At 31.4% G+C, this 13,949-nt stretch overlaps 1 protein-coding gene across 4 annotated transcripts; it reads right to left on the bottom strand.

Moving 5' to 3' along the window:
* Positions 1-4,080: 4,080 nt before the first annotated feature.
* Galk (N-acetylgalactosamine kinase) lies at positions 4,081-13,705 on the bottom strand. 4 transcript variants are annotated; one of them, XM_072911189.1, is made up of 10 exons: positions 13,548-13,705; positions 10,539-10,709; positions 9,966-10,133; positions 8,767-8,974; positions 7,889-7,997; positions 7,479-7,636; positions 6,714-6,854; positions 6,175-6,289; positions 5,075-5,279; positions 4,081-4,637 (listed from the first exon to the last, which is right to left on the bottom strand). In XM_072911189.1, the coding sequence occupies exons 2-10, from the start codon at positions 10,694-10,696 to the stop codon at positions 4,460-4,462; spliced, it is 1,440 nt and encodes a 479-aa protein (XP_072767290.1). In that variant the 5' UTR covers positions 10,697-10,709; positions 13,548-13,705; the 3' UTR covers positions 4,081-4,459. The 4 variants fall into 4 exon arrangements, with proteins under 4 accessions (XP_072767290.1, XP_072767291.1, XP_072767293.1 ...); XM_072911190.1 differs by lacking the exon at positions 13,548-13,705 and adding an exon at positions 13,268-13,467; XM_072911192.1 differs by lacking the exon at positions 13,548-13,705 and adding an exon at positions 12,129-12,283.
* Positions 13,706-13,949: the final 244 nt, after the last annotated feature.

The following is a 13,949-nucleotide window of genomic DNA, read 5'->3' as shown; positions in this document are numbered from 1 at the left end:
CTGTGTACGCACTCGTACTTTTTCTAAAAATTTAATCCCGACAAACGAGGGTTCGATATAATAACCTGGAAGCGGTCCTCGTGTTTAGAGCGTTCCATGGTATCGTTAGTTGCGGGTTATCGTTTAACGACGTTGATTTGTCGAGGGGGAAATGTTAAACGTATATATCAGTGAGCCAAGATACAGTTTAGAAATGGATTCGATCTGCTTTCTGTCTTTCTTTTCCGGATATCTTCCCTTACAGGATTTTGGGTAAGCTGCTATTCGTTTCTACTTTCAGTGGCTTTGAAAGAATATGTAGGTATATATAATATGTATATCACTATGTAAGCGGTAGCACACATTTCCACCATGTTATCGAGAAAACTGGAATAAAATTCGCCTCTGTTTAGGTGGAATGGGTGGCATGAAATATTCATATCTTCCGTTCTATCGAACGCAATAAAATCTTCAAAAAATACATAGAATGGTATTTCTATGAAAAAAGCCTGGTTCCATTTGTCCCTTTTTACTAGAAATAATAGTGAGAATTTTGGGAAAGAAAAATAGAAAATCGACGTCATGCCATGAATGGCGTACACGTGATTGCGAGAAACCTGATCTATATCGATGAAAAGGATAAAAAAAGAACAAATCTCCCCCGAAGTGTGAACAATGGACAAAATGCGTGGTGCGGTGCTTTTAAAGGTGCTGTATCGGGGTGTCGAACTTCTCTCTTGTATATTCAAGCGTGATTCGTGTCAATATCAGCTACTCGTTGGTTAACTAATCGTTGACACTGATATAATTCAACTTTTATATTTGTGTTGTAATAAAACAAATATAATTTCTGAAGTGTCATTATGTAGGAAATGAAAAATGTATCATGTGTTGGGTCAAGTTTATATAATTGTACTAGTATCATTTATTAAAAATAAAAAAACAAACTAATTTTCTTTCTATTAGAAGATATGAAATAAATATACTTAATTAATTATATTTTAATATATATTTGCACTAATTTCTGCAATAGGAGAGAGAAAAAAAGAGATTGTTTTTGTGTGTGCGATATATAAATACTTATAAATATATAAATAATCAGTACAGAATTTAAAAACATATTAAAGTGAATTCATAATTTATAAAAAGTCTACTTTCGTTTTACTCTCGTAGCGATTCGTATAAATTATGGATTTATTCTATTTTTGATATAATTTTTTCAATTCGCAACAGATCCGCTGATCAATACTTAAACAAAACCCATGAAAAATGTTAAGTTTCTTTCGTTGACTTGATGTTTGTTACATCTTTGCATTATGTTCTGATGGAGTAAACGCTCTGACTTTAACTTTAGCTACTCTATGGGAGTAGTCGAATATACGCTTGTCTGGTCACTTTGTCGCGTCTATACAGGTACAAGATAAACCCGCAAGTTTAATTCAACTCTGTGCAACTCTGCAAATAAACCAGAAAGTACAGATAACTGTGAAATAATTTAACGAATATTTTATCTGTCTATTATTATTATTATTCTCGTGTACGTGAAATATTAATTCAACTTAATGGAGACTCTGTCCAAAGATAGAACTAAAATAGATGATTGGTTGAGCTTAACTGATGCTAATGTGGCCGAAATAAAAAATGGAGAGCAAAAAGTAGAAAAAGTGAAGGAAAAGTCTGTTGAAGAGTTCAACACACACGCACACACACACACACTTCAATTTTAACTTCTGACTTTGATGTACCAGCGCAAACCGAGTTTGTCCCAAGAGTCATGTCTAGATTATCTTGAGATAAAAAAGGAATTGCGATATCTCTTTTCAGTCAACTATGACTTTGTAAATCCGCATTTTCCTCGTCTTTTTGTTCTTTTTTTTTTTTGCAACAGTAATACTGAGTATAATTTGCAAGTATCCGGTACATGTCGTGTCATTATACCACCTTCACTATTATACGTGTGCTACGTACTGCTATACTACATGCATGGTTGACCGTAGGTACATCTAATGTTTGCGCTACAACAGTCATTAAAGCTACATATTAATGTCTGACGTGAAATCACGGGCGTAATGAGCGCGAATGTAGAACAACCATGTAATTTATCTAATATAATAAGTATTATTACATTGTGTGTGTGTATATGTATATACATATATATATATATATATATATATATATATATATACATATATATGTGTTATAAGTATGGTAAAATAACGCAAAATATAGATTTTTAAATCACTTTACTGGCAGTTGCTATTTATAAAAATGTTGTTACCACATCAAATGTGCATTACTTACAATTAGTATATTATTTATGTATAATATATATATGTATATATGTATATACATATGTTGTAAAATGTTTAATTGCGTTAAATTACAATCACCACAAAATTTCGCATTTAAATTATAAATTTACTAAATATTGAAAAATAAGTAACTGTTAATATCGTAAAATTAAACATCGCAAAATATCTGTTTATAAATATTTGTGTAAAATTAAAGATATTTTCCATATTTCTTCGAACCTTATGAGACGTTTTTTCAGTTTAAAAAGAGTGTACAGCTGAGATCTTGCATATCACACATTTCATTAAAAGTGTTATGTAAAGAATATTCTAGGGAAATGAAAACTAGGTATGCTTGCTAACTATTCTTGGAATTTTCAGAGAAATGTTTCCTCTGAAAAAATATATAAGGAGACTTTGTTGAAATCATTTTCTAAGTGATATATTCAACGGTATAATAGCAATAAACACATTTATGTTCCAGAAAAGCGTAAAAATGTATTTTTAAGTGGCTATTAAAAAAACTCTGTTTCTAAAGTCATAAATATTGCATTCTAAATAAATTATTAAAAACTTTTAAATGCTGAAAAATTGAGCTTTTTTATTTATATGTGTAAATAATCAATTTACTTAATTTGATTTAAATAACAATTTTGTAATTTTAATATTTCGTGAAATATATTTGTAAAATAAATAAATGTAATCAAATTGTGATTGCGAGTGTAAAATTGCTATTATCGATGTATTGCGTAACGTATAGAATTATTCAATGTCTGTAGTTAGGATTTTGATTTCAATTCTATCGAATATTTTCATTATCCAGAGTTGATTGTCTATTAGAGCAATAATATCGACGCGATTGAAATCGAAAGTGACTTCTCAAGAAGTAGTACCGATGATTACTTGCCGTAAAATTTATCGACACAAACAGACGGTGAGAAATCAATATCTGCGTCGGACTTTAGAACGGTAGGTACAGCATTCTGCGAATAAAAATTTCTCACACATTTTTTCACATAGTGCGTTTTGTATATACTTATTATATATATATATATATATATATATATATATATATATATGTATATATTAGACATAAATAATATACTAATTATAAGTAATGCACATTTGATGTAATGATAATATATATCTTGATGAATAGTAATTGTCAGTAAAGTTATTTAAAAAATCTATATTTTGCGTTATACTTTATCATAACATGTATTATGGTTAGATACATAATAAAATAATAGATATAAGTTATGATCATCATTTTCCATGAATATATTAGACTATACATTTTAGTATGCAACACACAATAGTGGCAATTTAATATAATAGAAGTTTGAGTGAAATTTTGCTACGATATATCCACCTTATCTCTCGTTATTCACTAGCTAAACTTTTGCCGTATCTCATTAGGGGTTTATTAGAGATTTTCATCTTAACGTTTGTCGTAGAAAGAAACAGATAATCGAAGAAAAAAAAAGAAATTACTTATACATTTTAAATTTTTAACTTGTATTATCACTCTTTATTAGCTAAGAGTGACATATTACAATGCAAATTGTTTATTCATAATTATTTTATGCAAAAATCTGTTACAATATATATAAATGTCATATATAAATTATTAAATATTATCATGTATATGAGGATAGGCTTGTCATATTTTTAAAATAGCAAATAATATAATTCTTTTCATGTATTATAATTATATCTTTTACATGCTACAGTCATAGGAAAGAGATAAAAGTCGATATATTAATTTTTAACATAATTATGCTGGGGATTAGTATCAGTCTTCGTTTCGAGGATGTAATGCGTTATAAGACACTATTTTAAAAAATATAATTGTTATTACAATAAATTAAAGAATTCATGTGTAAAGTAATTAAATGGCAAGATGTTTTAAAATAAAGTAATGTTTTAGAATAAATACTATTGGTTTGGTGCTGGATCAAAACGCCAACAACGTCAAAAGGGTGTTGCACGACACAAGTGGTATATTTTTTAACAATTAAAATTTGTGATAAAAAACAAAAAAAAACAGGTCAGAAAGGAGAACGTGAAGTAAAGTGAGGTGAGGAGAAAATAATGAAATGTCAATAAAGGGATGGCGTGACGACTCTCAGGCCAAGGAAAGTCGATATATTAAGTCGCTATATTTATTATACCGCGGGCTTTACGATTCAAAACAGTGTTGACGCAGTGTAAATAACAGCACCCTGGTTTGGTGACGTCGGAAATACCATATCCTTGAGCTCCTCCCGATCCTTTGTGCTGTTCTGATAGAGATCCGTGCGGAGAGCATCCACAAAATGTTGTACTTCGTTTTTATCAATGATTGCCACGATACAACCGCCCCAACTGTGTAACACGGAATAGTAATTTGTTTCACTTTTGTTTACGAAACAACAAAAGGAAATAACCAGAAATTAATGAAATTAATATAGAATAATACAGAATAATTTTTCAATAAAAATCTCAACATATTATTGTCTAATAAATTCTTCGTTGTAAACAGTATTTTGTATTTGATATAAAAGAAAAAGAACATGATTTAAATTACACTTTTACACTTTTTTTACAAAGTGTGCATATTATTACATATTGAACAAGGTATATATTGATTACATCGTCATATATGTGTATATACATACATATTATATATAGAGAGGCGTCAATATTAGAGATATTATAAACGAGTGAAAGCTCACGGTCTCGGTCTGGTCATCTGCACTTCTATATTTACGTATTTCTATAATTACGTCGCTTTGAGAGACATGCTTAAATGTAATACTTACCCAGCTCCCGTGAGTCTGGCACCGTATGCACCGCAACGTACAGCTTTGTCGACGAGCGAATCCACGCTGGGATGACTGCATTCGTACAATTTATGGAGACTGGCGTGGCTCTTTGACATTAGACTGCCCAGATGTTGAAGCTTCTCGAGTTCCACTATACCGCTTTCCTCGTTAATACGGCGAAATGCGAGCACTCTGTTAGCCTCTGTAAAATCAAGTTGATCGAGGCGAGTTTACTGGCTGCCATAATAATAAAGATCGCGCTTTTTAATCTGACAATGACGTAACGTGACAGCTAAGATATTTGCGGAGTATTTAATCAGACATTAATCGATTTAACATTCCTTAACATATATGCCCTGTCATAGAGTTTGTTGCACTGGAAATATATATATATATATATATATATATATATATATAAAGTTAACAACTAAATAATACTTATAATACTATATAAAAGAGAATTTTATATACTATAAAAAAGAGAAAATTAAAAATATAAAAATATAAATGAGAAATTTTATATTTCGCGACTAAAACGTCAATTTTCTCTTATATTCTCTCTCTCTCTCTCTCTCTCTCTCTCTCTCTCTCTCTCTCTCTCTCTCTCTCTTGCAATATTTAATTTGAAAACGTGAACCCGAATTGGCTTTTAAACAATTTAAAAGACATATCTATCAAGATAATTTATAGTTTCATAGAACAATGCATATACCTGATTGGAATATTTTTATATACACAAAGCCAGACTGTACACGGTAATTTTACCGGAGAACATTGATTCAATTTGCAACTTTTGCTGCTTTTTTTTGCGTTATTGATGATAATATCAGGAGATAAGACAAAAACACAGTTTAATACTTTTATAATTGAAGGAGTAGATGAGACAAATTGATGCTAGCCTCCAACTTTTTTAATAGCGCACTTTTCTTTCTAACGAGCGTAAAGTTCACACAGGTTTAGCTGTAGCGAATTCTTTGCTTGTGCGAAAAAAAAAGTTAATGCATTAGCTTGGAAAATAGGAGGGTAAACGCTCTTGATTTATCGGATCTAAAACTGCGTTTTACGATTTACCAGCGCATGAAAATTGATGCTTTTACCTTGAAAAACGTGCAGTGCCCGTTGCTGCAGTTTGAACGTTTGCGAAGTATTAAAGGAACTGATGAGAGACGTCTTCTTCAATCGTTCATAGTCTGTACCAAGGCTCTCGCAGATCTACGAGGAGAAGGATTTATATTTCCTCGATAAAAATATAGACCTTTGATTCATCATCGACGACGAGAATTTCGTTCAATAGCAAGTTACAACATGATTGAACAGATTAATAATATGGATATAAAAAGTAGATTTTTATTCTTATTTTTTTTTTAGCAGTTTTTTTATTGTTTTTTTAATAATTCTTCAAACTGATAGTAAGATTTGTTTAATAGCAAATTAACATGGTTGAATAAATTAATAGTACGTCTGAAAAATATGAAAATATGACTTTTTATCATTTTTTTTGTAGCGAAGTTTATAAACTCACTTTAACTTTTTAGTGACGCAGTTTTTTAATAATCTCTAAGAAGATTATCTATGTCAAGATATTGTGCAAGAGAAAAATCTCGGTTCCTTTTATTTATAACACAACAATGTGTACCTCATCAAGAGTATACGGCTGCTCATGTAGGTCTGTCATTACTACAGTAACCATCTCGTCCAAGTCAAAGGCGAGCGTCTCTTGAATGTCGATTAATCTTCGAACATGTTCCCAATCCTTATTCCTCTTCTTAGCTATCATCTAAATACAAAAGGAAGATTTCATTGTTCCGTTGGGAAATGACGGAGTAATATCGTGAAAAAATAACTGCGTACTTCTGTAAGATTTATATCTGTCTGTTCCCAGTGTCTTTGGATGTAGAAGAATGTTCGGAAAGCGACGGAAATAAAAATTATAAAACCGTAAGAGAGAGTTAGGAAATATCCTGAATAAATGCGAGGTGCATTGATCAATGTCTATCAAAGAACGACGAGCATGGAAGCGTAATTGAAAAAAGTTTTGTTATTTCTCAATAGTCTCTTCGCGAATACATTTACAGATCTTTAAAGAATTCGGTGTTATTCAAAACTAAAACGATAAATCGAACCGAGCCGTACAATCATGTTTTATATTCTCAATCGATATTCGCGAGTAATAACATTTGCAAGTGTAGAAAACAAGTATCATTAGAGAGTTGTATAACGAGTAGAAGAGTATCAAGAGAAAGGCTGAGTTGACTTAATTAATGGTAACAGCAGTTGTCTTTAATAACTGACAGGGTCGGATTCTCGATTCAATCATTTGCATCTTGATATTCTTCTCGCTCGATATGCCTTCTTAATAAAAAAATTCTCTCTTCAAATACAATATTAATCCTAATAATACCTGTGCAGCTAATCGGCATTCTGCAACTCTGAGATTATAGTCAGTAGTAGAGGCTTTGTTGTGATAAGCTTGACTATGTGCTATCACGAAGACCGCGTTCTCTGGCAAGGTTACATCGATGGCACGTAAGGGATTAAACTCTATCAACTTAGCGGAACCTTTATAAATAAACAAAAATAATATGGAAAAAAGATATTATTTTCTCTTTCTGTTTCTCGTAACATTGTTCGGGAATTTTGAATTTTACATTTATTTTGCACCTAAACAATTGCTGCAAATTACTTTGAATAAATTTAATTTAATTCTATATGTAATTTTTTATATATTTTTTTAAATAATAGGTAGTTTAATTTGCACAAGGTATTTAATGATATTACAATTAAATGACAATATAATAAAATCGTAATTACCAGCTTTTCCAAGAAAAGCGATGGCCTGATCCATTCCTCCACCTTGAGTTCCGATATGTCTCTCTGCACGAGCACTGATAGTTGCCAATTCATGCTTCGACAACTGACGCTACAATATCGAATACGAATACAATACAAACACGAATCGAATGGTAATATCGGTAATAATGTAATTCTAATTTAAATTGATTTATAAAATGTTGCTAATATCCAGAATCTAAATTTAAAAAATTAAAGAAAACGCTCTCCTTTTTTGTGAAACAAACTTAAAACACAAACTCTTGAACCGAAAAATATGAACTTACATCTACAAGAAGCTAAGAGAGACAAGATAATGATGCACAAAGACAAAGATTAAAGAAGTCTCTCAAAGATACACGGTGACTACGTCACGTCCGATGTCTATTCGAGCAAACAACCGTCAAAGAAATAAGATCTATATTCGAAGAAGACGCCAACAATGAAATAAAAGAATTCCTTATAGGATAGTGATCGGTAGTTTGATCCACTTGGAAACACAATACATACCTCCCCAGTCGATAAGAAATACGTTATTTCATTTCTATCCCATTCGTACAAGTCCATAAAAGTCTGATTGAAGAGTCGTACGAAGGGATACTGGGGAAACTTCGTATCCCAGTAAAAAACAATTCTAAAGATTCAAACTTTTATTCTTTAATATCCATGCGGAAACAGTTTATTTCTCTTTAATTTATTCTTATTTCTTATTTTAATATTGTTCTTATTTTTTTATCAAATATTAAAAAGACTAATAATTAACATAAAATATTAAAAAATAAAAGTTTTAATTAATATCGCTAAATATAAAGTAAAGTGCGAAGTTTCATAATATTTAACATCTTGCATAAGATAAATACCTGACTGGCGTGCACGATTGAAAGGAGTGCCGCCGAGACGAGCGCGCTAGAACTCGAGAGGCCAGAATTAGGAAGAATGTTGCCCGATACCGCAACCAGAATTCCCGTAGGAACGGACTCTGTTGGGATTACTTCCAATGCTCCTTTTACACCGCACAAAAAATATTTGTACCACGCCGGTCCGCTCTCGCTATCGCTAATACAAGCGCTGAAATGTGCGACTTTGTTATGAAGTTTATATTTATAGATGTTTGAGGTAGCCGGAATTGAAATAACGAGAGAAAGAGAATGTCAACGTTATTAGATTTAATCGGATTTATTCGAGAAATTCTATCTCGCGTTCTGTTTCTCTTTCCTTTTTATATTACTTATGATATATAATTAACGTGCGCATGTGATATGTGTATAATACATAATAATAAAAAAGTCGATAATGAAATACATTCGTTTAGTTCGCCAGTTAAATTATATGCCATCTGACGTGGTTGCGCGACATTGAATAATGAATGAGATTAAGAAAGTTCATATTATCTTCTCGGGTATTATACCGGGAGCAAAGAAAGCGCGGAGGAGGTAATTTAATACAAACGAGGAACGGAGAGAGAAAGAGCATGGTGTCATCTATTTTTTCTTACACTGCGCGTAACGCGTAGTCACATCTATCATTTTTCTTCCCGGGATTTTATACCGTAAAATAACAATTTTTATTTTTATTTGATTTAATTACGCGAAATGAGAAGAGACGTAGGGATAGTTATCTCAATCACGAACGCGCACGTGCGTTGTGCAGGGATAAAGAGCGCATAATTCTGGCTTCAGTGTTATAATCCAAGATGGCCGCAGAGAGGGATCAAGAGGCTTAAATTGTTAAGGGGCTACAAGTGCTTATAAGTGCTTGAGATGATAACTGCAAGTTTGAAACACGACAGTGTGTTATAGAAGAGATATTATATACCACGTGCAATACTGGCAGTATACTACCTTATATTATATTAGACACGTGTATATATATATATATATATATATATATATCACGAGAGATTTTTAGTAAAGAGAGCTTTTTTTTAAATAATGTGTCGCGTACGAGTTGTGTGTGAAAAAATTAATTAACAAATTCTCAAACTCTCTTGTCTAAAATAACTGACGTTGTGTTTGCTTAACTAAAGTAAATTTAAACTCTTATTAAGTTATACGCTCACCCTACGCTCTCGAAACTGCATCGAAACTCCTTGTATTTGGGATCAACACTGGTGAGGTAAATGTCGTTATATTTTGACAATGCCACTGCAACAAGGATATCTTGTTCAATGGCCATTGGACAGACGGCATATCCGCAATAATCAATGTGCTCGCCTATCAGGTTCACTCTGTAATATGCGCACAATATAGAATTATTCGTAAATGTATCTATTACATTTCTAAAATAATTTACAAAATCTGTAATACTATCTTTTTATAAAATTTAAATTTATTATATATATTTTATTTTATATAAAAAAAAAATAATTTTTTTATATAATAATACTTGAATTACGAAGCATTTGATGCTTTGATATATAACAATATTAAAAATAATTCGAAATGTGTGTGCTCAATGATAAAACAATCTCTTGATAATCAGTAAGATTAGATTCAATTCTTAATTTGTCACCCCATGTGGATTAAAAAATTTGAGTGACATTATAAATTACTTCCGCTGCGATAAAAGCAAACAATTGAGACTTAAGTAAAATAATCTTTGTGTAAAAAAAAAATAATAATAAATAACTTACCTTCCTGGCACTCGAGCGAAGAAGGAAGGTTCCACATTGTATTTGGAGATGAAATGGGCGGCCAAGGTCTTTAATCGCGGTAAAATATTGGCGGTGGGTGTCAAGATGGGCACAAGGTCATCCGCTTCAACATGAGTCCCGTTAGCTTGATAGGACATTCTTGACAGTCAACTACGCAGAGACATAAAATCTCTTAAAATTCTATAGGATGTTTCGTCAAATTAATTCACATGATTGGCGACATCGACTATATTCTCGAAGTTTCATTATCATTTATGCTGCACGATTAACTGAATGAAATCATACCGTTACACGATGCGGTTGCACAATTTGTTGCACGATTGAATGCTTTCCTTTAGCATTAGCGGTAATTTTGTTGGTAATTACGGTACTATTTCAGGTATACCCACAGCAAATACGATTAACTAAGAATAGGAGTATACATGCAGCAATCCTGCTACGTAATCTCAATTTAAGCCTCTTATTCCCGATGTGACTATCAGATTACTTAATAAGAAATACATATACAAGATACAAATAAATATTTTTTTTATAACTATATATTATAAGAAATTATAAATAATTTATATATGTATATAAAGTGTGTATACAAAATACATAACTAGAAACATTTAAAAGTACTTAAATTTCTTAAAATTATCTTTATATATTTAAAATATATTTAAATGACATGAAATTGCAAGATTGATAATTTTTATCAAAAGACGTAATTTATTAAGAAAATAATTGACAGCCATTCTTTATGAAACTGTCAAATCGCGACAATCTGTTATATAACACAATGCTTTTTACAAGATGAAAAGCCAGCGCATAATAATAAATAATAAAGTACATCATAAAACCCTCTCGAATTTTCATTACCTGGTAAAGTCGCTACCTTTAGTGGCTCACCGCGGTGCTTTTGAAACGCCCATTGAGGTCGCGAGATACTAGCTTCTCCTTTAATTCTGGGAATGATATTTGATAGAAATGACGTTTAATATTTACACGCAGCGTGAGCTGGGTTGTTACGTGAACCGCATAACAAATCTGCTTTATCGAAACTATTGACGTATTAATGTCGCATCATAGACCAAACAAGATTTGGGAAGCTATTAATTCGTAACGGTATAATTACATTTACATTACGTCTGCAATCGAAATTGAATAACCAGTTCTGCGAAACACTATTATTACTAAATGACATTTCACCTTTGCAAATCACTTATTCTTCTCAAAACACTTTAAAGATGTTTACTTATGCCTTCGCTCGAGATATTGCAGATGCAATGAAAACTTCCTCAGTGTAGCGGCAAATAAATCTTGTTTGCCGTTTGTATCATCAAGCTCACAAATTTAATAATTGTTTTCGTCGTCAAATGATAAGATATACGAATTCAATACACACGTGCACATAAACGATAATGAAAATTAAGTAGCATCAATCATGATAATAATAATTATTAGCATGATTGAATTTTTGATACTTTAATATACAATAGACCGCAATTTTTAATGTCATTGGATGCTGCATGCGGATTAATATTTGTCATAATGTATACGATGTATTATATAAAGAGAATCAATTACCTAGTAATTCATTAATGAAGACTAACCGTCGAATTGTGATATGACAATCTATACCTTGCCTATACAATTAGCTGCATTCGTGATTCACATTTCCACTTTTTAGAGAGAGAGATATGCCAAAAGAATTATATACTCTATGTACATAATATCTCATATTTTCTAAATCTCTAATATACTTATAACTATTTCTCGACCAGAATGCGAAAGCATCAATGGCTTATATAATATAGATTATCAACAAAAGTTGAAATATTGTGCAGTTTAATTTATCAGTTTGATCAGAAATGTAACGGCTTAAGTGTAAGATTTTAAAACACACACACATCTTACATTTGTATTTGTATCATCGATACTAGAGCGATGATTACGACAAATAGAGCGATAAGCTGGAATTTTGCTTTCTTGTAAACTTATTACGTAGCGATAGAACATCTGTTGCTAATTCCGCGCAATCGTAGATTTATCATATAATTTTTTATGCGCAAGAGAAAGTTGTGACGATACGACCATAGATCATATTGCGAAAGATACGCTTTAATAAAAATTATAATTATTTCACATTTTTCATTTCTGCTCTCGTAAACGAAAACATCAAACACACCAGGGAAAACGATAAAAACGATGTCTTTTCCACTTAATTATAAATAATGCAAGTAATCAGTAAAAGTCAAAGATCCTCCCCCATCTCTTTAAAATTCTCTTCGCTTAAAAATTCTATTAAAGTTTTTCGTGAAATGTACTGTGGACTTTCGCAGCACTTTAAGGAAAAGTTTTTTTTAATTTTTTATGAAAAATCCTTTCTTGTCGGCAAAGAAAAATGAAATTTGAAGAACATTAAAAATATTAAATGTATATTTATTTTATAACATTAATATAATACTAATACATATTAAATATATTTTACAATTTAATATATATATATGTCTGATAATACTGTATATATATATATTAAATTGTAAAATATATTTAATATGTATTAGTATATATATATATATATATATACATTTCGAATTTAATTTAAAAGCAAGTGCAATATTATTATAAACAATTATAAGCAAATGTCTAATAATTTAATAAGCAAATTTGATAAAAAAAAGTTTTACGATACGTGCAATAATATTATTTGCAATTATACTTACTGAAGCGTTCAGTGAGATATCGCGATCTTTATTCGACGCAATGCACACGTATTATTTCGCGATATATGGTTCATAATAGAACCATTCGTGATGCGCATGATGTGTGATATGAGCAAGCGCGCGCGTAGAACCATTCACGCGTGACTATATGTATAGCTAGCTGCGCCGGTTGTGCCGCGTCAGCTGTTTGTGCGTCAAAAACACTGCACAACGTGGCGATGGATTTTAATAAAGCGTTTCGGAATGCAAAAAGAATTTTTGCAGGTTGATAGGAACATACCTTGTTCTGCGGTTGCTCGTGACGGTCTATTGAATGATACGCGTTATCGCCGCTGATTAACCTTATCAACACGTGATGCGTTTTTTCTTGACGTACGCGACGCCCGGACTACGGTCCATCACTTATCGATCTGTACGTTTCAGCAGGGTACAATACGCCGTCAAATGAGTCGCTGTTGTGGGTGTATCATTCGCCATACTATGACTACACATGGCGGGTTATTTGAACATGTCCGTGAAAAACGTCCGGAATAATATCTGAGACTTGATAATATTTATTAATAATAAAGCGAAATGTCAACTTTTATTATTACGCAAAAAATTTTTTAAATTGCAAATAGGTATTTTTGAGTTTATCAGATTTGCTTTTTAGACACTTGTTGAATTAAAGATTTTATTCATA

The sequence above is a fragment of the Anoplolepis gracilipes genome, chromosome 2, assembly GCF_047496725.1.
Source record: "Anoplolepis gracilipes chromosome 2, ASM4749672v1, whole genome shotgun sequence".
Lineage (NCBI taxonomy): Eukaryota > Metazoa > Arthropoda > Insecta > Hymenoptera > Formicidae > Anoplolepis > Anoplolepis gracilipes.
The sequence above is the reverse complement of the archived record's forward strand: the minus strand, read 5'-3'. Positions and strand labels throughout refer to the sequence as shown.

Bases quoted from the DNA above. Each gene is read 5' to 3' on its own strand.
- Galk (XM_072911189.1), bottom strand. From the start codon at position 10,696: ATGTCCTATCAAGCTAACGGGACTCATGTTGAAGCGGATGACCTTGTG. The intron at 7,637-7,888 runs GTAATTACGATT...TTATTTATAAAG, and splicing joins CGCTTTTCTTGGAAAAGCTG to GTTCCGCTAAGTTGATAGAG. The intron at 6,290-6,713 runs GTACACATTGTT...TTCTCCTCGTAG, and splicing joins AGCCGTATACTCTTGATGAG to ATCTGCGAGAGCCTTGGTAC.